At 36.1% G+C, this 20266-nt stretch overlaps 2 protein-coding genes, 1 long non-coding RNA gene and 1 other non-coding gene across 4 annotated transcripts; 1 reads left to right on the top strand and 3 right to left on the bottom strand.

Annotated features, from left to right (window-relative positions):
* Positions 1-287: 287 nt before the first annotated feature.
* Positions 288-9961, bottom strand: LOC145224707 (uncharacterized). The gene is made up of 13 exons (XM_080091269.1): positions 9828-9961; positions 9170-9268; positions 7918-8073; positions 7096-7242; positions 6710-6856; positions 6171-6299; positions 5384-5521; positions 4227-4286; positions 3050-3166; positions 2369-2435; positions 2081-2193; positions 1293-1446; positions 288-870 (listed from the first exon to the last, which is right to left on the bottom strand). Exons 1-13 carry the CDS (start codon positions 9900-9902, stop codon positions 815-817), a joined length of 1458 nt encoding a protein of 485 aa, XP_079947395.1. The 5' UTR covers positions 9903-9961; the 3' UTR covers positions 288-814.
* A 1780-nt stretch (positions 9962-11741) lies between these two features.
* LOC145225017 (uncharacterized) lies at positions 11742-14981 on the top strand. The gene is made up of 3 exons (XR_013859787.1): positions 11742-11820; positions 13156-13228; positions 14351-14981. It is a non-coding gene; the product is annotated as an uncharacterized LOC145225017 (long non-coding RNA).
* LOC145223757 (acylcarnitine hydrolase-like) lies at positions 14919-20080 on the bottom strand. Its single transcript, XM_080090148.1, has 12 exons — positions 19896-20080; positions 18885-19083; positions 18201-18335; positions 17952-18124; positions 17547-17724; positions 17402-17481; positions 17264-17339; positions 17002-17165; positions 16506-16625; positions 16034-16230; positions 15776-15963; positions 14919-15067 (listed from the first exon to the last, which is right to left on the bottom strand). Exons 1-12 carry the CDS (start codon positions 20001-20003, stop codon positions 14919-14921), a joined length of 1767 nt encoding a protein of 588 aa, XP_079946274.1. The 5' UTR covers positions 20004-20080.
* On the bottom strand, positions 17792-17933 carry LOC145225505 (U4 spliceosomal RNA). The gene has a single exon (XR_013859906.1). It is a non-coding gene; the product is annotated as a U4 spliceosomal RNA (small nuclear RNA).
* Positions 20081-20266: the final 186 nt, after the last annotated feature.

Below are 20266 nucleotides of genomic sequence, written 5' to 3'. Positions count from 1 at the left end.
GGTGGGAGAATTTACTTTTTTAACACGTTCAACCAATTTTTAACATGTGGTTTGCAAATAGACACTTTAGCTCGGAGAATATAACCTGTGAAGTTGATAAAAGACCCGATTTTAAACGATCTTTGTATGGTTTAGCATCTACCATGTAGCATATTAGGAAGGAATACAAATGTTTTTAAGGAGGAATTTTTCGAAAACCGCTGACTTCTGTTCTATTTCATTTCATTTGGCAAATTTTAGCGACAAATGTTAATCACCTTGTGACGTCATACATGCTTCACGACACATTTTCTATTTTGGTCTTTGTTTATTTTTAGGCACTTGTTCAAAAAACGAAACTACTAAGCAACGACGTACCGCAAGCAGAAATAACAATCAGCACATTCCAAAATTACGCAGTCGACTCATACGTCACAATTGATTTGAATACAAATACAGCACAGCAAAAAGCTGATGAACTTTTTGATACTTAATCACCAACAGGCTTCAGTAGTTTAAAACAAAAAGTTTAATTAATTTCATTTAAAGAAAATTGCAACATGCCATCCGTGCAACAAAAAACAGAATACTTGAAACTAGCTTTATAAGCCGAACTAACGATTTGTGCATTAAAAGTTGTGTTTGCAACAAAAGCAAAATAATTTCATTACGTTGCAATGGTAAACTGCAATGCGGGAAACGATACTGCAAAGGAAACTTACAAAATTTCATATAGACCACAAATTGCATACAAACTTCAGTGGAGATATTTCATATTATCGAACTTTCGTCGACTTTGATTGGACGAAAACTGGACCGTCTGTTTCGACGTTGGTTAAACTTTCTGCTTCAATTGGTCTTTAAGTGCATTCAGATCGGCATTGACGTTGTCTAAATTTGGAGATAATTTAGGTCATGAGTTAGAATTTAAACTACAGTCAACCTCGGTTTAACCGGATTCGGTATATCCGGATCTTCGCCTGATTTGGATAAAACTTTAGGTACAAGTAATATGTAATGTGGTAAGAGTCGTAAGACTTTACTAAATTGTCATCGGTTAATCCGATTAAAAAAGGTGTAACAGTGGTTCCAAACCTTTTTTGTCCTGTGCACCCTTTTAGTCGATATTCAAATCTAATGCCCCCTACAAGTTTAGTTTGCTCAAATATCGTTTACATTAACATTTTAATGTAATTCTTAGAAGAGAAATTAAACTTTCGATTATAAGCTCTACAAGTAAAAGATGACACAAATTTCACCCTAGTAGGGAATTCCCCCCTGGTTGGGAACCACTGGTTTACGACATATGTTACCTGCGATGGCTTGTGCCTGATCAGCCTGCGCCTTGATACGCAACACAGCTTCGTTCATTGACGTCACCTCATCACGCATGGCCGACACGTCATCCTTAGATGCTCTCACGTGACCTGTGAGAGTCGAAATTTTGGCCTCGATGCTACTTCCGCTCTGTAAAGTGACGACATAATTCTTATAAGAGGGGATACACAATTTGCAGTTGACAAACAATCCAACTCCAGATCTACGAAATGTCGTTAAAATTATATACAGCTGCCGATAAAGCAAAGAAAAGTATATAAAATGAACCTAGTCACTAATCTATATTTATTGGAAAGTCTACTAACACCATAACTCACGTCAGCCGCATAATTAGCTAATTTTCGAGAGGTGGCGCAAACAACACTTCGAAAGTTGGCAAAATGTGCGGCTGAAATGATTTGTTAGAGCTGCTAACACAAGAATCAGTTGAAACGGTTTGGTAAATACCGATAGATGGCGTAAAGAGCGCAGTTATTTAAATTAACAGTGAGACTAGAATAGGGTTTGGACTAAATTTAACGAACTAGGTTTTTATAGATTTTATTTATTATTCTGAAACATCAGACCAACCATAATAGCCCTAAGCGTCAGCATTTCTTACACAAACTGCATTAGAAATATTTGCGTGCGCCACCTACCGGAAATTAGCAAACCTGGCTTACGTTAGTAGTTCTACCATCATATTTATAGAACAGTACCAAACTGTTTACAACCAAATTTTCAAGTCGGTGTTTGTAATTTTTGCTATGTTTAGCATATTTACCTGGTCGATAGCGTTTTTCACACCCAGAAAAGCTTCGTTGGATTTTGCAGCTTGGTCGGTAAGAGTCGCAATTTCGCCTCTCATTTCGTTAACATCGCTGGCAGTTAAAGATTCTGCCAAAAACAACAACAAGAAAATATTGGAAACCCGTCAATCACATCAATTTCGCTCCGCCAACGCAACCGCACACCTGCATCTCCGCATTGTGACGCCAAACAAGGGATTATGACGTCATACGCGTCACCTGCACGTGCAGATTGTGAAACTGGGTTTAATTAATGAACTTACTTAGCTCAAGACTTTTGACGCTTTCTTCGAATCCTTCTTGGCGTGTGGACAAAATATCAAAGGTTCCCTGATGGAAAAAAAACTTAATTTATTATTGTTTTAGGGATTACAGATTTGAACATTAACGATAGAAATACAATAAACCTAGATTAAACCGGATTCGGTTAATCCGGATCCAAATACGTTCCGGATTAACTAAAGTTTATTTATTTCACCATTCAATTTCGATTAGCACACAAATAATGCCGCAACATATTAAAACATTAAACAAGCATTGGTTAGTTTAGTACAAGGGTGGGCAAACTACGGCCCGCGAGCAAATTCAGAGCGACCCGCGACTTCATTACAAAGTTTGTATCGGTGGGATGCAATTTATGCTGTACATCCCTCTTTACTTGATATTGTACATATCCACGTCGAGCAAATACAAGTTAAAGTTGAGTTTGCCTACCCTCTAATGTTATTGAATGGCCATTGTTGCGGTTTGCCTCCACAATATCACTGCTTTTTGGCCCGCGCATGCAAAAAGGTTGCCCACATTTGGTTTAGTATCTTATTTCAATAATGTTCTTCAGTCAACGTCAATAAAAACTGATTTCCAGGTATTTACCAACCACCCATTGTTTATTACATTCCAAACAAAAAATACGCATTGTGACGTCATACAGTCAATTGTCTGACCTTGAATCGTTGAAGCTCTGACACGACACCAGAAACCGAGTTTGCCACTTCGTCCTTTACAAGATTTTTCATATCCTCGTTGGCTTGTTTAAGTCCTCCTGACGATCGTTTGATTTCCTGTGTGAAAAGAAGTTATTGATTACACAAAGCATTGGAAACGTACAAAAGTGGTTGTTTACATTTTTTAGTTTACAACCTACTGAAATCCTGAAAAATGCTTTGAAATTAATTACACTCAAAGTTAATACACGTAGGCTGGAATTATAAAAAAAACTACTAATTATACCAAAGTTGACTAAACTAGCCTGCACATTTAAGCGCTATTTTAGCAAATAAGAACATATGCTGAGCATAAACAGGTGCATGGCCACAGCATGTACATTTATTGTTGCTCACAGTCGTCCTCAGTGTGCTCAGGGTGCTTGTGTGTATGCCCAGACACATGAAAATCAATGCTGCACATAAACTAGTGCAGTGGTTCTTAACCGGTGGGAAATTTCCCACCAGTGGGAAATTTAATGTTTTCAGAGGGAAATTATCTAAGTCAGGTAACCAAACACGGGCCCGCGGGTCGAACCCGGCTTTGAATTAATCGTTGAAAGTTACTTTAATAATATTTTTCAGCAAAAACATGTAAGATTAATTTCAGCAAGGCTTACAAGACACATGTAAATCCAAAGGCCGTTTGTTACATCACAGACAAGACTAAAGTATCAATGACTTTGCTATTGTGCGCGAATAAAAGCCTTTCCTTTGTTCATTGTGATGCAATAAATGACTATTGCAAGTAGAGGAGACTCTTCAATATTCCAAAAACTTTAATCTCTCACAGAAGCACTATTTAAACTAAATAAGATTGCAGTATACCTTTGGAGTTCCAGACCAAATCGCTTCACGAAATTATTTCATTAAAAGAATTTTTTTTTACGTTAACGTAGGGCACAAAACATCAGTATAAAAATAACAGAGTGGGAAATTTGAAGTTGGTGGTTGACTTTAGTGGGAAACCACACCAAAAAGGTTAAGAACCACTGACCTAGTGTGTGGCCACAACATGCACATCTAATGTTGCTTACAGTGGTCCTCAGTGCACTCCGGGAGCTTGTGTGTATGACCAGACACATTAAAACCATGAATGAACATCAGTTAAATGTTTGAGTCAACTAAACCAACTTACTTCAACTTCCCTGGTAAGGTCATTCATGTGTCTTGCTCCAGTCTGTTGAATTGCAGAGACCTGTAGATTGAAAATAAAATTACCAACAGGCATATGACAAACAAATCCAGTCAATCATATGACCAATTTGTCAAATTTTACAAAGAAATTATTGTTCAACCAGATAGTTTTTGTAACAACTGGTTCTGGTTTGGATTTAAATCTCCCAAACAATAAAATTGACATGTGAATGACGAGACCAGTGGTTCCCAACCTTTATTAATGAATCTCTTCCTTAAGAATTTAAAACATTTTTATTCCTTTCCAGTAGAATAGGCTACATAGTACATGCTAAACCAGTGGTTCTCAAAGTATGGGTCGCGACCCAAACATGGGTCGAGTAGGGTCAAAAAAAGGGCCGTGCTATGGTGATTCAATTCTGCCAAAACCAACTTTTTATTTCGTTATTAAAGTATTTTTAATTCACCATCATGACTGAATTGTGCTTTCATCTCAGTAACCTGGAGTATTGCATCACAAGTGGTTTTCTGAAGTTTTGACGGCAGCCAGCTACAGTACAGCCGTAGCTAACTACAGCCTAACTCGACCACGTGGCTCAGTAAGTGAACCAACTAATCATTACAGATTACAACATATAACAATAGCCTTCCAATTTTACTGTTATGCATATGATGATTGTGGCGTCATAACACGCGGAATGATAGGACAAGTTAATCGTGCGAAACTGAACATGGAGATGTAACAGCTAGCGTTTAAGAATGAGTAAATATTTGTACAAGAAAAATACATTTATTGATGTTTAAGGCTTGGGTCGTGAGAGGTTCATAAAACTCAAATTTGGGTCGCGCTCAAAAATGTTTGAGAACCACTGTGCTAAACCATACAAGGGTCAATCAATTTCGCAGGTTATATGCCCAGAGCTGAAGTGTCTATTTACATACCATATGTAAAAATCAAAGTCAATTCCCCTCCTGGAGGTTTTATGTAAAAAATTCGTTTAAGTTGAAAGCCACTGAGCTAGACAATTTGTCATTACAAATGGCTATAGTTAAGATTTACCCTATGCAGTTAATTGACTCATTATGTGATTAATTGAATTTGTCTGTATAATACACAGGCAAACAGACATTACCCCAAATGTGAAATATACTTCCTACCTTCTCCTCCACTTTCAAAACCAAGTCCTTTGCCTCTGTCTGTTTTGCCAGTGAACTATCTTCACTTTGTTTCACTTTTTCTTCAAGATTTGCAAATTTATTTTGAACCAACTTCAAATTTTCCTCCAACTTGTTGTTCTGAAAATATGTTGAATTAATAAATAGAAATATAGTGAGAAATAAATTACGGTTTTTACTCTTTTTCATCAAGTTTAGAATGTTTCCATGTTATGATCCCTAAAAACGTTAACTTTTTCAGATGCCAATGCCTTACTTAAACCAGCTCTAAACCAATATGGGATTTACAAAAATAAATTAAACAAACTTTAAAGTTTAAAAGTTAAAGTTGATCCATAGCTTTCTTCTGTGAAACTCAAAGTTTATTGTCTAACTCTTGACAAGTTCAAAACTTACAGTTAATTTTAACTATTAGAAAAAGTTAGAAAATTAATTTTAATCCAACATGGACCATTTGTCAAAATTACAAGTAAACTTTTACAATTAGGTAACACACCAGCTTAACTATAACAAGCACACCAAGAAAACATGCATTGATTTTCACTTTACAAAAAAATCGAGGAGTATAAACAAGTACATTTTGTGCAAGGGTTATTGTGAGACTAAATAAGAAACATTTCTGTGTGTATTATTTCAAACATGCATTTCTGCTCAATTTTGTGAACAAACCAAAAACTAATAGTTTTCTATTTTCACCAAAAATCACCCAAGTTTGTGCCAGGCTGCCATGCAATTAAAGTTTTTGCCACCAGAGGGAGCACTAATTAACCTGTTGTTCATATGATTGGTCTTGTGCACTAAGCCTTGAAATATCATTAGTTATTCCTTCCATATTTGCGTCAACGACAGCTAAAAAGTCTCGAATTTCACCCGATGCTTTTGTTTCAACTTGTGCTACCTGATCACAGACCTTTGTGTCAAATTATTTTTTAAATGTATGTTTGTCTTTAGGTCTGTTGGTATTGACAGTTCTTGTAATTCACAAATACAGATGGATTTGCTTGTTTATGTGACTGAATTCCCAAACCTTTTTATGCAATAAACTAAATTCTGCTATTAGCCACATGGTATTTATTAGCAAAGGACTAAGTGTTTTTTTGACTGGATTCATCTTTTTATAAAATAGCCATTCAAGCCAAAATCTATGAATTGAGTTTTATACTTTAATTTTTATTTAAGTAAATTAAAAAAAGGGGCACTTTGACCAGTAATAACTGTAATTTTACAGATATTTTTTAAACATTGCAAACGTTTTTATAAACTGTATTAAACTGAATTTACTTTATGTAAGTATTTAAAAAAAATCACTTTATTTCGTAGGCCCTCGACTGCGTCATTTGTGGTTGATTGTTGCTCAATTATGATTTCTATCTTCTCAGATTGTTCAGATTCGCTGGACTGGAACTTATCAAGTTTTTCAGAAAAAAGTTTTACATTTCCGGACAAATCACTGAACTGTTGTTTAACAGAAAAAGGGAATATTTACTAATAGAAGTTAATTTACATCTCAACATATTTAAAATTAACAATGGTGACATTAATAAAAAAAAAAGAAAAATTTTCAAAATCATTTTAAATTGTGTAAAATTTTACATTTTATAACCATCATGCAATAATTAAACTTAAAACAATTAAATTTTTCAATTAATAATATTGTAATGCACACAAATTAAAAAAACAAACACAGTAATCACTTGGGTTTGGATGTCAGTTATAAATTGTTTTGTTTCGGTTTGTTTCTCATTCAATGCAGTAATTTCTCTGCTGTTTTCATGCAAACCCGATTGTATGGATTTAGAATCTTTTGACAAAGTTTGAATACTTCCAACTAACTCTGATTGCTGGAAAAGTCAACAAATAAATAAATACAAAGTGAAATTTTAAAAAAAAACTGATCAAAACTTTGACCTACACCGAGAAGGACTGATTTAAACTAAACGTTTAGTATTGCATGGTTGTACTTTGAAACTTTAAATACATATATACAGTACAGTAAACCATGGGTAAACCAGATTTGGTTAATCTTGATCTTCGCCTAATTCAGGCAAAACCTGCTGTACAAATGATTTGTAATGCTTTTAATCAGGAACTTCGCAAAATCTAGGTTTTTTTGGTCCAAACAGTCTTAATTAATTAAGGTTTAGTGTATTCTAATGGCTTAGAATTGTGCTGTGTGATACTGCTATTAAAACATTAGCTGGACTGTAAATTCCTAGCCATTTTTCTTCTATTTACCCCTTGGTGGAAAATCCTTTAATACACTAATCCTACATAAATTAAATGGTCTGAAACATGTTTTTCCAGGCCCCTTCCTAAAGTAACTAAATGCTGGATTTTAGGAAGTAAACTTTAATTGACAAATGGAATACATCTATTGCAAGAAGCGACACTTCTAAAATATACTGAAAAAAAAAAAAAAAAACTATGCTAGAATAATATATTCAAATCATGTACCTGACACGAAGTATTTTAAAATGTTAAGAGTCATGGAAAAATTTTCTACTTTATTATGCTACCTTTGTTTCCAGTTCCTTCAGCGACTTATGAAGAGAAGACAGCGCAGATATTTCCTCCCTCATTTTATTAGCCTCAGATCTAAAACTTGAAACGGAGTTGAGCTCTTTGGTAACTTGCTCCAACTGCACCAGTAAAGCTTCATTGGCTGATTTCATCTAAAAAGAACAATGACTGATAAATAAGTGCCAAACGTCGAGTAGTTGAGTTGAGTTTATTTCGCCGGGCAAAATCGTAGCAGCACAATTGCGGTAAAATATTCACCAAGCCGGAAATAGCTGCGCAACGTTGAGACGTTACAAAGTGCGACAAAGTTGAGACCAAAAAGAACAAAGTCTGCTAAACAAGTGTTAAAAGTCGAGTAATTTCAATATCACTGGGTCAATTTTATTTGCTCATTACCAGCTTTACCATAGGCACCAAGTTTTATAAAAAATGAAAGGTGGCGAACATGATGCCACCAAAGGGAGGTACAACAAGAATCGGTGTCATACAACACATTCACATTGTCGCAATAATGTCATTGATTTTCTTGCAGACAATTGTGTGTTTGATGTCATAAACAAGGCACAAGCCAAAGCAGGTTTTATTTTAAAGACACACTTTATTGCCATTATCGCCAGTAAGTTTGTTCAACAAAAATTCTTTTTTGCTTTTGGTAAAATTTTAAATTTTTTGGTACAAAACTACACAAACCAACCAAAATATCCACGGTGGCCACCCCATGCAAACCCAAGTTGGCCATACCACTGTTTACTTGACGTCTATGATCTTTAGTACAAATTGTTTGCACAAATTTTTGAACATCTAAATGGCAAATAGTGTTGCTCTTTAGACTTGACTGCACTTTCTATCATTTACAAGGTATAATTAAATCATTTCTGTGGTTTTCAACCAAGGGTGTGTTGGTATTTAAAGGTTCATCGAGTTTAGTCAGATTAAATTTCAGAATAAGTGGAAATTTTTATGCTTCAGTAATCAACTGCTCCCTAAATAAATTGCCTTGGTAAATTGCTTTTGAAGCACTTTCCCATTTCTGTTACAGACATGGAGTGCTACTTTTTCAGTCAGTAAAAAATAGCAAAACAGGTTTCACAACAATCTGTTTTAGTTAGCTGCAAAATGCACCACTGTTTTTGAGCATTACAATGCACCAGCATTGCTAAAAAACTACAACAAAAAACACTGAACTTTCTTCTTTGATTTTTTTAACGTTGCATATTGTTCTGCATTTTATAACTATCATGCACAAACCTCCTCAAAGAAGTAGTAGAATCCAGCTCCGGTTCCAGCTGTGATGAGAAACATGATGAGCCAAACAGATGAAGAAGTGTTGCCTCCATCATACTGTTGCTGCAACACAAAATGAAAAATGTGTTGCAAAAGTACCATAATTTTGGGTTGTACAAGGAATTAAGGCACCAACCTTAACATAGCTATAACTGTAATCAGTTTGTTTAACTGTCATAACCCTACAAATGAAAATTAGATTGAAAAGCGTACGCCACTCACACAATAGGTTCAAAATGAATTATTGCTACACCGATATTATAAGATATTATAATCAGTTTAACTGAAAACAGTTTGTTTATCCATCATATTGACCTTACAGTTGATAAACCATGTATTGTCAACAAAGCACAAAATGGGTTGTAACACTTTATAGTGCATACATATTGACAGAGTTTTGTTTTAAGTTTTTACATAAATTAATATTTTGATAAGTCCACAACAATTGGTTTCACTGTAAAACTAAATTTAGCTGAAAGGTAATAAACTTGACACTTTGAACTTTGCCTGCAAACAAATAAAAGTTGGGGTTACTTTTTACTTTTACATCACTTGTAAAAATCTATTTTGAACATGGGATTGATTTAAAACATGTCATGCACAACAGTAATTCAATCTTCACCTTAGGTCTTGGTCCATTTCCTGATGTTTGACTTGGTACATAAGCAGCATCAGACTTTCTGTCCTTCTTTGCCATTTTATTGCACAAGGTTAATTATTGTGTTAAAATCTTACTCGGTGGTTGGCTTAAAGGTAAAATACAGGAACCATTACAAATTCTGACTGTTTAGGTTAGGGTCGCATTAATCAGAAAAATAACACAAGAAAGGTTTGGATACCAACTCTTGCACATTTTATATATCAGGCTTAAGTTTTTACATATAATGTTATGTAATGTTTGTGCCACCCCTAATGACCTTTCTTAACACAGTTGGTAAAAATGTTTATTTCCCACGGTGAAATGAGAAAGATTTCACACAATTATTCACCTTTTGTGGTGAAATTTCACTTTCAAATAATTATTTCAGATAAAATGTGAAAACAGAAACCTGTTTCTAGACTTGACATTGGTTGTTGACAGTAATTTGCTTAATGGTGAGTGGTTATGAATGCCACTACGCCCCTGCAAGATAAATATAAATTTCTGACTTTTTTGAAAATCTCAGCATCTTTGGAGATTTAGGTGAGGTGTTGTAATCAAAATATGACTAATCTAATCTCAGATGCCCATGCTACTGCTGAAAAGACAACTGCTTTAGTGCTTAAATTACAGAAGGTTTGGGATTTTTAACCAAAATATAAATCTCAAATCAAAGCTATTTGCCTATTAGATCCAAATTTTAAGTTTTTCTGTTTCTCTAATATTAAAACTTCTAAACACTGAACACTTTGATTTCAAATGTCCATTATTGTCCTAGGAGAATAGTCCGTTCGTGGTAATATACCGTAACTTTACAGAGTAAAGAATTGAAAAAAAACTAAAACTTGACAAAGGGCTCGATTAAAAAAAAAACTAAAAAAACCCAAATAAAAATAAAAAAAATGCATAAAACGTCATCTGCGTCAACCGATACTTTGCACAAAAACACTGGTGACTTTATCTTTAAAGCTTGCATGTCGGAAAAACGTGGCAATCGGCTAAAACCTCAATCAACATTTTGCTACATTTGCAAATAAAACTCAAAATTTTCGCCACGTAACATGCCTACGTCGCACTTTCCTTCTAGGTACTTTCCCTCAGTAGCGAGGTAATTATTTTTACTTTGAGGAAAATTTTGAACAAAAATAGGCATTCGTTAAAATATTCTGTTCTTTTGAAATCTAAATAATGTTTTTTCATAGGGGGGATATCGCCCCCGTTGAATAACCCTGCTCTAAATGCTAAGATACAAACTTTAAAAACTTGCTGTTGTATTCTTTGTTTCGTAACAAGCAATTGACGTGTTTTCGTAATTGTATCTTTTCGTGGTTGTAAACTACAAATAACTTTTTTTGTTGGCTGCTTTATAAGGCTTATCTTGGGAACACTAGAAGTTTATTTTTATCTATTTTTCCAGCGAAAGTATCTTTATTTATTACACTGAAAGGACAAAATTAGATCTTTAAATTACTTCATGTGTATAAAATGGCATAAGTGCTACGAAAAATAGTGTTTTAGTGTCTCGCAGGTCAGGGCAGATGTTTTGTGCTACAGATTTACAGATTAACTAAAAAATATATATTTTTGAACTGAGGTCATTTATCTTGATTGGTGGAATACAACACGTGACAGAATTTCGTAAAGCGGTTTATTTTATTTTCCGCAGCTTAAATTGTCTCCAACGTCAAAATCCACAAAATCAGTCTCCCGCTGTTCTACATTGTAAGGTGAAGATTATTGATATCCATTGTTACGTAGCGGTAATTATTTACATAACAATGAGCACTGTGACATATTTCACCTGCAAATTTTGCTGCAAGCTGCCTTTACAGCTGTACATGCAGGTGCATTTTTATCGAAATTCTGCTATAAAAACCCGCGCAGCCAATAGTGTTGTACGCATTCCAGCAAATCAGTGACTTGAAGATGATATCAGGACAAAATGGGAAGGTTGTCATGGTTACGGATGGCAAAGGTAGGAGTTTTTGGTTCATTGTTTACTTGATTTTAGATCACGCGTAAAATTTCGTCTCATTTTAGTAAAAAGGCGTTTTAAGTGGAAAACTTTTTACCGTAAAGGATCAGGGTTTTAACCGTAAAGGTTCTTGCGGTAGGTTTTAAAGTTGTTTGATCTAAAATTGTCCCAAACTAGTAAAACTCAACTCATACAGTGAAATATGAGTGATGAGTTTTTTTACGGTTTAAACTGAGTTTTATTTTTTGCTCACGATTTGTGGCATTTGAATTTAAAAAAAAAGATAATAAGAAATTTAGCGAGGCATTCTGAAATGGCAAAAATGTTGTCGAATAAGTATTGACTTTCTTGACAAAACTTGCTACAGCTTGAACGTTAAAATAGACTTAAGAGCAAGTCAACTTTCCTTTATTAGAAAAATATTATACATGCTATTCTATTGCCCTATATTCAATGGTGGGATTCAAATTTTTTGTCAGCCGGTTCTATCACAAAAGTCATATTTTTCAGCCGGATCTCAAAAATCTGTGTATCAGATATGATGCAAAAGTCCATTGACAGTAACCAGTAATGCTAACTGGTTCGCTGATGTTGAAATTTCGTGAGAACCGGTGCGAAACGGCTGAATACCACCACTGGGTATATTTCACCCAAACGAGGTTTTAATTTATTTTAGTTTTAATCAGTTCGAATGAGAGCAATCAGATATCTACGGATGTTTCTTGTGAATTCGCCTGCAATAACAGTGCTATGGGCAAGTGTTATTGCTTGTGACTTCGGGAAAAAGATGCCGTACAAACAACGTAGCTCTCGTCGGATTTCGTCTTACTCAAGCGTAGGCTAATTTAGAAAAACTGCTAACACCATTAAACTAAATTTTGATAGGTGGCGCAAAATACATCAATGTTTATTTTAACCGGTATATCCAGTGGTGGAATTCAGCCGGTTGGCACCGCTTCTATAAAACCGTCTCACGAAATTTTATGAGATCAGCGAACCAGTTAGCATTACTGGTTACTGTCAATGGACTTTATGTAACAGAACCGGCTGATAAAAAAAATTTAATCCCACCACTGGGTACATCTCAAAAATACCGAAGGTTAAGGCTATTAGGGTCGGGGTTAAGATATTATCATCACAAATTCAATAAAACTAACTTTAAAATTTAGTATCTGATGTAACATTTACAAAACTTAGTTTCTAACGCTACCCCTCTTTGGCTGCTAAATAAATAATTCAGCTCTTTACGCCACCTATCGAAACCTGCAACGCAATTTACTATCGAAAAGTTTAACTTGAACCTGCAAAAACTAAAAAACATTATTTACATTTCAGGCTATGGCTTTTTTCATCACTGATTTTCGTCATTCATCGCAATTTGAATCATCAAACGCACTCAGTGCACAATGTAAGTAGTTACGACGGGAAAGTTTTATGTGGTGGATTGAAAACTTGTTAAACATCATCAATCAAGCATGTGATAAATGCAAGTTATGCATGTGACAATGTGTTCTTAATCCACTTGGATTATGCATGTGACAATGTGTTCTTAATCCACTTGGATTATGCATGTGACAATGTGTTCGTGATACACTTGGATTATGCATGTGATAATGTGTTCGTGATACACTTGGATTATGTATGTGACAATGTGTTCGTGATACACTTGGATTATGCATGTGATAATGTGTTCGTGATATACTTGGATTATGCATGTGATAATGTGTTCGAGAAATGCATGAGTGGTTCGTGTGCTAAACAATCGTAAAACGCATGAGTTGCGCATGTGACAATGTGTTCGTGATACACTTGATTTTTTTTCATTTTATAATGTGTTCGAGAAATACATCAGCGCCTGAATAAAACGCATTAAGCACGTTATAAAAGGTTCATAATACGCATGCGGAATAAATGTAATAATACGTTTGTGATCTACATAAGTCACGCATATGACAATGATTCCATGGCACTTAAAAAGTAAGCTAAGAGATAAAATGATTTATGAAAACAAAATAGTACGGATATTTTGCAAACAATTAAGTAGAAAACTGTCATCACATCGAAACATGAAAAGGCATTGAACACAGGAAAATTGTAAATCATCCATTATTTGAAGAGAATTAGCTGATTTGCTGCACAAGATATAAATATGATGCAAAACAGGCCTTTTACATATGTTTACAATTACGTAATATTTACAGTTTATTCAAGGCGAGTTTTTTTTACAACTTGTATTGATTAGCGACTGGATTGTCATGGCCCTCATCTTTGTTTTTCTTTTTCTCCTTTTTTAATTTCTTCCTGTTAAGAAAAAACAAATAAATTGAATTAAAAACTAACATGGCAACTGTTTAAGTCCGCGTCTTTAGGCATTATATGTTTGGAAAAAATCCCCCATAAAAATTTTATTTTTTAAAAACTGTTTTTTAAACAAATAAACAAGTTTCTTAAATTAGTTTTATTTAAATTTCTTTAAACAACCGACAAGTTCAAATAGCTTTATGACGTCACAACTTACTTTGTTTTGCAGTAGCAGACAATGGCAACAATGAAAGCCACGAGAAAAACTGCGGTGAAGACAATAAATACGATCAGTAGAATACCGGCGAGCTCATTGGACATTGGAAGCCCTGTGAAGACAAAAATAATTCCAAAATAAAATGTTTTCTTGTGTCAGGCGCTACAACCAGTGGTGGGATTAAAATTCTTTGTCAGCCGGTTCTGTCACAAAAGTCATATTTTTCAGCCGGTTTGTTACAAAAAGTCCATTGACAGTAACCAGTAATGCTAACCGGTTCGCAGATCTCATAAAATTGCGCGAGAAGGTTCTACAGAACCGGTGCGAACCGGCTGAATCACACCACTGGCTACAACCAAATATATGTGGTGAAACAAACGCAATTATAGTATTTCCACAAAACTTGTTGAAAACCATCAACGTTTATCATTTATTTGTCATTTTTTTCATTAATACTGATAAACTTTGTTTTGTAACATTAATTTCAACGCGTATTTATTTCTTTTGTACAAATTTTTTTTCTCTTGTAGATATTTTCTGAAGGCCTGTGATATAACAGTTCCATTATGTAAATTTGTATTTAATTTCTCAACAAATGTTTTTTGTTTTTTCGGCTTCGTGTAAATAAAATGTCCTCACCGACTGTTTCTCCCACGCTAGGCTCACATACGTCATCGACAGTGACGTCATTATCGCTTGTGGTGATTGTTTCGTTCAGGCAAGCAAAATCTAAAACGAACAAACGACAGTAGGCGTTGTGACGACACAAAACTAAAGATTAGATTAAGAATGTAACTGCCAGAGAACTTGGGAAATTCTACTAACACCATAACTCACGTCAGTCGCACATTTAGCCAATTTTCGATAGGTGGCGCAAAGAGCACAAATCCGTGTTAAAAACGGCATATCTGAAACTATGAAAAAAAGTCTAGTTTGAAATGAAATCAACCGTGCAGTAGCAGTTTTCCGGCGATTACTGTTCTCTACTTCAATATATTCTCAGTTTCTATAAGAAGTCTATTTGAATAAGAAACTGAAGGTGCCATAAACATTTAGTGAAATATATATTCTGTGAAAATACTGTGAAGACCGATTGATTCTGTTTAGCCTAGGGTTTTATGCACTGGGTTTTGGAATATCTCAAATAGGGCTGGTAGGGTTGGGGTTAGGTGTTATCTGTAAAAATTCAATAAAACTAACTCTAAAATATAGAGTTTTAAATGTAAAATGTTTAAAACATTACATCCGAACCCTACCCCTGTTTAGCTGCTAAAAAATATTTCAGCTCTTTCGCTACCTATCGAATTTTAGCTAAACGTGCGCTTGACGCAAGTTGTGGTGTTAGTAGATTTTCCAGATAAAACACACGTCAGTGCAAAACGTTTTAACAACCGCTGTTGTCATCATCAGTGCTAACTACAGAATTTGCTATCTTACCGAGCAGATCATAGTAGGAATTCCAAAACTCGAAACTTCTAGTTGTGACGTCATCTCGTGACGTAGTGTTGATATTTATCCCGGTAATCATGTTTGTGCCAAGATTCGCGCGCGCACTGCAATTGTCTGGAGTTGTTTTCTCATAAACAGGCCATTGTGACGTCACATTGCCAGGAAGATTTGGATTTCTGCCAAACAAAGTTTTTGACAAACTTAAAAATTGTTTTTGTAAAATTTTATTTCGAAATTCAGTCTTACCCCGATTTCGCGAAGTTGCTCCAGTATGACATCATAATGTCGGAAAGTTCAGCGTTCGTTGTCGAGTAGCCGAATATGAACGGAAGTTCGTCACCCGGCGCTGTACCCACAATTCCGTTTAAAGTTCGCGCAGTTTGAGTAAAGCGATATTGATAAACCGAACATACGTCACAATGGTCTCGACTCCCCGCAGCGATCTGTCGACGCCAGACAAAGGTTGCTAGGCAATGAACTGTGTAAAACTGAATCAACTGGTAAAGCTACTAACGTAAGAACTCAGTGTAGCCAGGTTTGGGAATTTCCGATAGGTGGCGCAACGGACAATATTTGCTAAGTCAGCGAATTCCTGCAAATGGCTGACGTAGCAGTTATTGTCACGGTAAACGCCTATGCTCCGTTGCGCTACCTATCGGAAACTCCCAATCCTGGCTACTGTGAGTTCTTATACCTTAGTTCTACAAACTCAACTTACCTCGGTCGACCACGTGGCGAAAAATTGATCGGTCATCAGTGATGTCACAATGTCTGTTGCTTCTAAATCCGTTATTTCGTCGAGGGCGGTGTCGTGGCCTCCGTAGAATTGTAGGTAGGCCTGGGAAATAGTGATTAGACGAAACAGAGTTGTAAACGGGTCCGAAACCCGGCCCGAACCCGAATCGTTTTTGGGAAGCCCGTTTAGGCCCGAAAGTTTGATTGACAGGCCTATACATTGAAGCCTCAGGAAAGACCAAGACATCAAACACAATTGATAATAATAGACAATTGGTCTGGAATAAGGCATTTTAGAGCTGTTTGACATTAGGTCTGGTTAAGCAACTGGCTACTGAGCAAAAAATACTCACACAGAGTGTAAAGTCAGGCCCAAATCAGGCCCGTTTTTTTTGAAGAAACCTAAGCCCGAACGCGGCCCGACTTACATTTTTGCGACAAACTGTACAAAAAACTAAAGAGTCTCTATGTGCACTTACTCTTGACATACGCTCTATGACGTCATTGGTGATTTTTCCGTACATCTGTGGAAACGAAGTTTCTATGACGTTGGCTGTGATGTCATCAAACCATGTGGGAGAGGTTCTATCGATGGTTGTCATGGTTGCCGACGCGTCATTAGAGCCGGTTATGACGTTTATATCTGCGCGGCAATGATGCGTGACAGTTGCCAAGGCGACAACGAAATAATTCCGCTGCCGACATTAGACACTTAAACCGAGACGATATAGAAACACTTACCTGTGGTGAAATTTTCAGACTTTATGAAGTCGTGAGGAAAATAGTTTTGTGGAGCGTTGTTGGGACGCCAGGAATCCTGCGGAAATGAAACAATAGTGTTACGTAATAACAGCACTGTTACGTCACAATGGGCTATACCATGCTCGTCGATGCTCTTAAGATTTCTAATTCGGTCAGGGATTCAAGTGAAGCACCAGACGAAAAATTCGACATGAAATCTGTGATAAATGTATGTTATCATAAAATCTCTAATAGGACAATCACTAATATTTTGCTATGTCACCTTGGTATTGGCTGATCGCCTTTTCCTGTGTCCACAGTGCGTCTTCGTACATCGCACTTTGAATGATCGCATTGTGGAACAGTGTGTTACTCTGTGGCGACAGCACGTGGAGATGGACGGACGACGCTCCGGCACCTTCCCCAAATAAGGTGATGCGCTCCCGGTCGCCACCAAACGGCTGAAGATTTGCAAATGTTTAAAACTTTTTGTTTTTGTTATTTACTGGTGTCACTTTTTATCAGCGGCTATAAGAATTGCTCATATATTGCCTCTGTTAACCCGTACAATGCGGTATAACAGGGCAGTGTATTGGGTTTAGTTTTCAACTAGCAATAATCGCGCCTCGGAATATCCTCATCAGCTACGATATCGCCTTTGCGCAAAGTTTGTTTTGATGTCACTCACCTCAATGTTTTCGCGGACCCACTCAAGCGCCATCCACTGGTCGAGTAGACCGTAGTTGCCTTGTAAATTTTCACTTCCGTCGGTAAGGAACCCAAACGCCCCCAAGCGGTAGTTAATAGTAACCACTATGACGTCATACAAGGCAGCCAAGTTGTCTCCTTTGTACAATGCACCTGTGTGACGAACAATAAGTCACAAATATGTTTTCTTTTGTGACGTCAATAGATATTCGATTATGATGTCATTTACCTGTTCCGCTGACAAAATCGCCTCCGTGAACGAAGAGCATTATCGGGAGGAGCGCGGTGTTATTTGTACGGAAGGGTACGTAGATATTGAGATAGAGACAATCTTCGTTGCGTTGAAAAAGGGCGGGAAAGAAATCTGTCCCGCAAGTTAGGTTAAGTTGAAGTTGATCGTAACAAAGTTCTGGCTTTTTGTGCGTGTTCAGTCTCATTAAGTTTAATTAAAACGGGATTGATTCGGGCCTGACTTTTGATCTGACCTATGCTGTAATTTTATGTTTGTAAATCTAAATTCGGGCTGATTTTTATAATAATAGTTTCATCCACAACAATTTAGACACTATTGACTTACACATTTTTTTCTGCATGTAAGTAGTTTTCTACCGGTTAAGAACTAGTCACTTAAAGTTTTACAGAATGTTGCTCAACAATGTTAAAAGGCCATGTATTTCGCCATTCCGGAGATTCTTATCCGGAGGTAAACTTGCCTCAACAGTTAAATGCAGGTGAGCTGTTTTTTTTAGTTATGCTGGGTTGTTTCAAGCTTAAAATCTTGAGTCAAATTTTGTATGTTTTGTTCGACAATTACGTGATAAACACATTTTAAGCGATTTAGTGTAAAATTATCAGCAGTTATTCTTAAAGTTCGTGTCTGGTTAGTAAAACATTTAAGTAAAATTAAACCCACTTTCATCAGTTGTTGTCGTAGTTTGGAGAAGATCGTTTAAAGTTGCCCAGTTCTGTTGACAAGCAGCTCCGTATCTTGTAGCGTCCAACGTGCCATTCCATGGTGTAAGTGGAACAGGCGGTTTAAACCGGTTCGAACCGGTTGGTGGATCGGCGTAGGGCATGCCCAGAAACTGGACAACGGTGCCACTGCGCGTTAACTGAAACGAATAAAAAGTTGGGTAAAGTTAACAAGTCCCCCGTTGACTAATCCTATATCGGTCGCTTGTTTCCCTGGGCAAGAAACTTAAGCGGCATTGCCCCAACCCAGTGGTTCCGATGGGTTGAACTAAATTAAAGTCACTAACTGCCTAATTCGAAAAAATCAAATAAAAAATGATCGACGGACTTGCAATAAAACAGGGAGCTCGACGGCGGACTCTATGTTAGCACGCATTTAGGCGTTGCCCGCCCACCGAGGATAAAAATGGAACGAACAAACAAACAAGATAAGTAGCTGCAGCTCAGATCCAAACAAACTTAACATGAAAGAAAATGCTCATAAAACTGAAATCATATGCAACTCTGTTAAAGATACCGCTTCGTGTAATGTACTTTTGTCACGAACAGTAGAAACTAAACATCAATATAAATGTTCCGTGTTGCGATCGTATTCTTGACTTAAAAGTTTGCTCGGTTGCCAAATATAAAATATTTGTGACACGTGATTGGTTGAAGCAGTCACGTGGTCTTCCACTATAAAAGATGTGGCACATTGTTTGCATTTTTTTTATTTTTAACTTGTGTATGTGACTTTTTTTATCTTGATGAAAACTTGAACCAAATCTCTTTGATTCAGAAAGTTCTATATATGACTCTGCGACGGTTTTCACTAGACAATTTTGTTGTGTAACTTTAAGAACAAAGCACGATAAATTGAAAATTTCAACTCTGTCTGCCACAATATAATTAAAAACGCGTTTCTTTTAAGTTACACTTTAGTTTTAAAAAATACTTATCGCTTATTTCCTACCTCTCCAGTTAAATTTCCGGAAGGAGTTTCCACCTCAAGTTGTGCCAGTGTTTCACAAATAAAAAATATCAGCAACGGAATAACCGGCTTGCAGGAGTAAAGAAACATTCTTTATGCTGCAACGACGGTGTCCTGGTGTAGCGGAAGCAAAACAAACCAACAAGAAAATAATAAATACAAGAAGATACCTGACTGTAAAAAAAGATTGATTTAAAGTTCTATATAGGTCACTGGTCACGACTTGAAATCATGGTTTAACTGGATTAGTGAGACTTCGTAAACCTTAAACTGACTAGGCTACGTGAAAATTTTGACAAAACTACTTAGATGAGAAATAATTAAATGAAAAATTTTAATTTTTTTGAGTTATG

Source organism: Phallusia mammillata, chromosome 4, assembly GCF_965637545.1.
Source record: "Phallusia mammillata chromosome 4, kaPhaMamm4.hap1.1, whole genome shotgun sequence".
NCBI lineage: Eukaryota > Metazoa > Chordata > Ascidiacea > Phlebobranchia > Ascidiidae > Phallusia > Phallusia mammillata.
Note: the sequence above shows the minus strand (reverse complement) of the source record. Positions and strands in the feature narration are given on the sequence as shown.

Excerpts from the sequence above, each read along its gene's own strand:
- LOC145224707 (XM_080091269.1), bottom strand. The coding sequence starts at position 9,902 with ATGGCAAAGAAGGACAGAAAGTCTGATGCTGCTTATGTACCAAGTCAA. Across the intron at positions 3,167-4,226 it reads ACCTTACCAGGGAAGTTGAA|GAAATCAAACGATCGTCAGG; the intron begins GTAAGTTGGTTT and ends CTTTTCACACAG. Across the intron at positions 2,194-2,368 it reads CGTCAAAAGTCTTGAGCTAA|AATCTTTAACTGCCAGCGAT; the intron begins GTAAGTTCATTA and ends TGTTTTTGGCAG.
- LOC145223757 (XM_080090148.1), bottom strand. The coding sequence starts at position 20,003 with ATGTTTCTTTACTCCTGCAAGCCGGTTATTCCGTTGCTGATATTTTTT. Across the intron at positions 18,336-18,884 it reads TACGACAACAACTGATGAAA|ATTTCTTTCCCGCCCTTTTT; the intron begins GTGGGTTTAATT and ends CTTGCGGGACAG. Across the intron at positions 18,125-18,200 it reads CGATTTTGTCAGCGGAACAG|GTGCATTGTACAAAGGAGAC; the intron begins GTAAATGACATC and ends TTCGTCACACAG.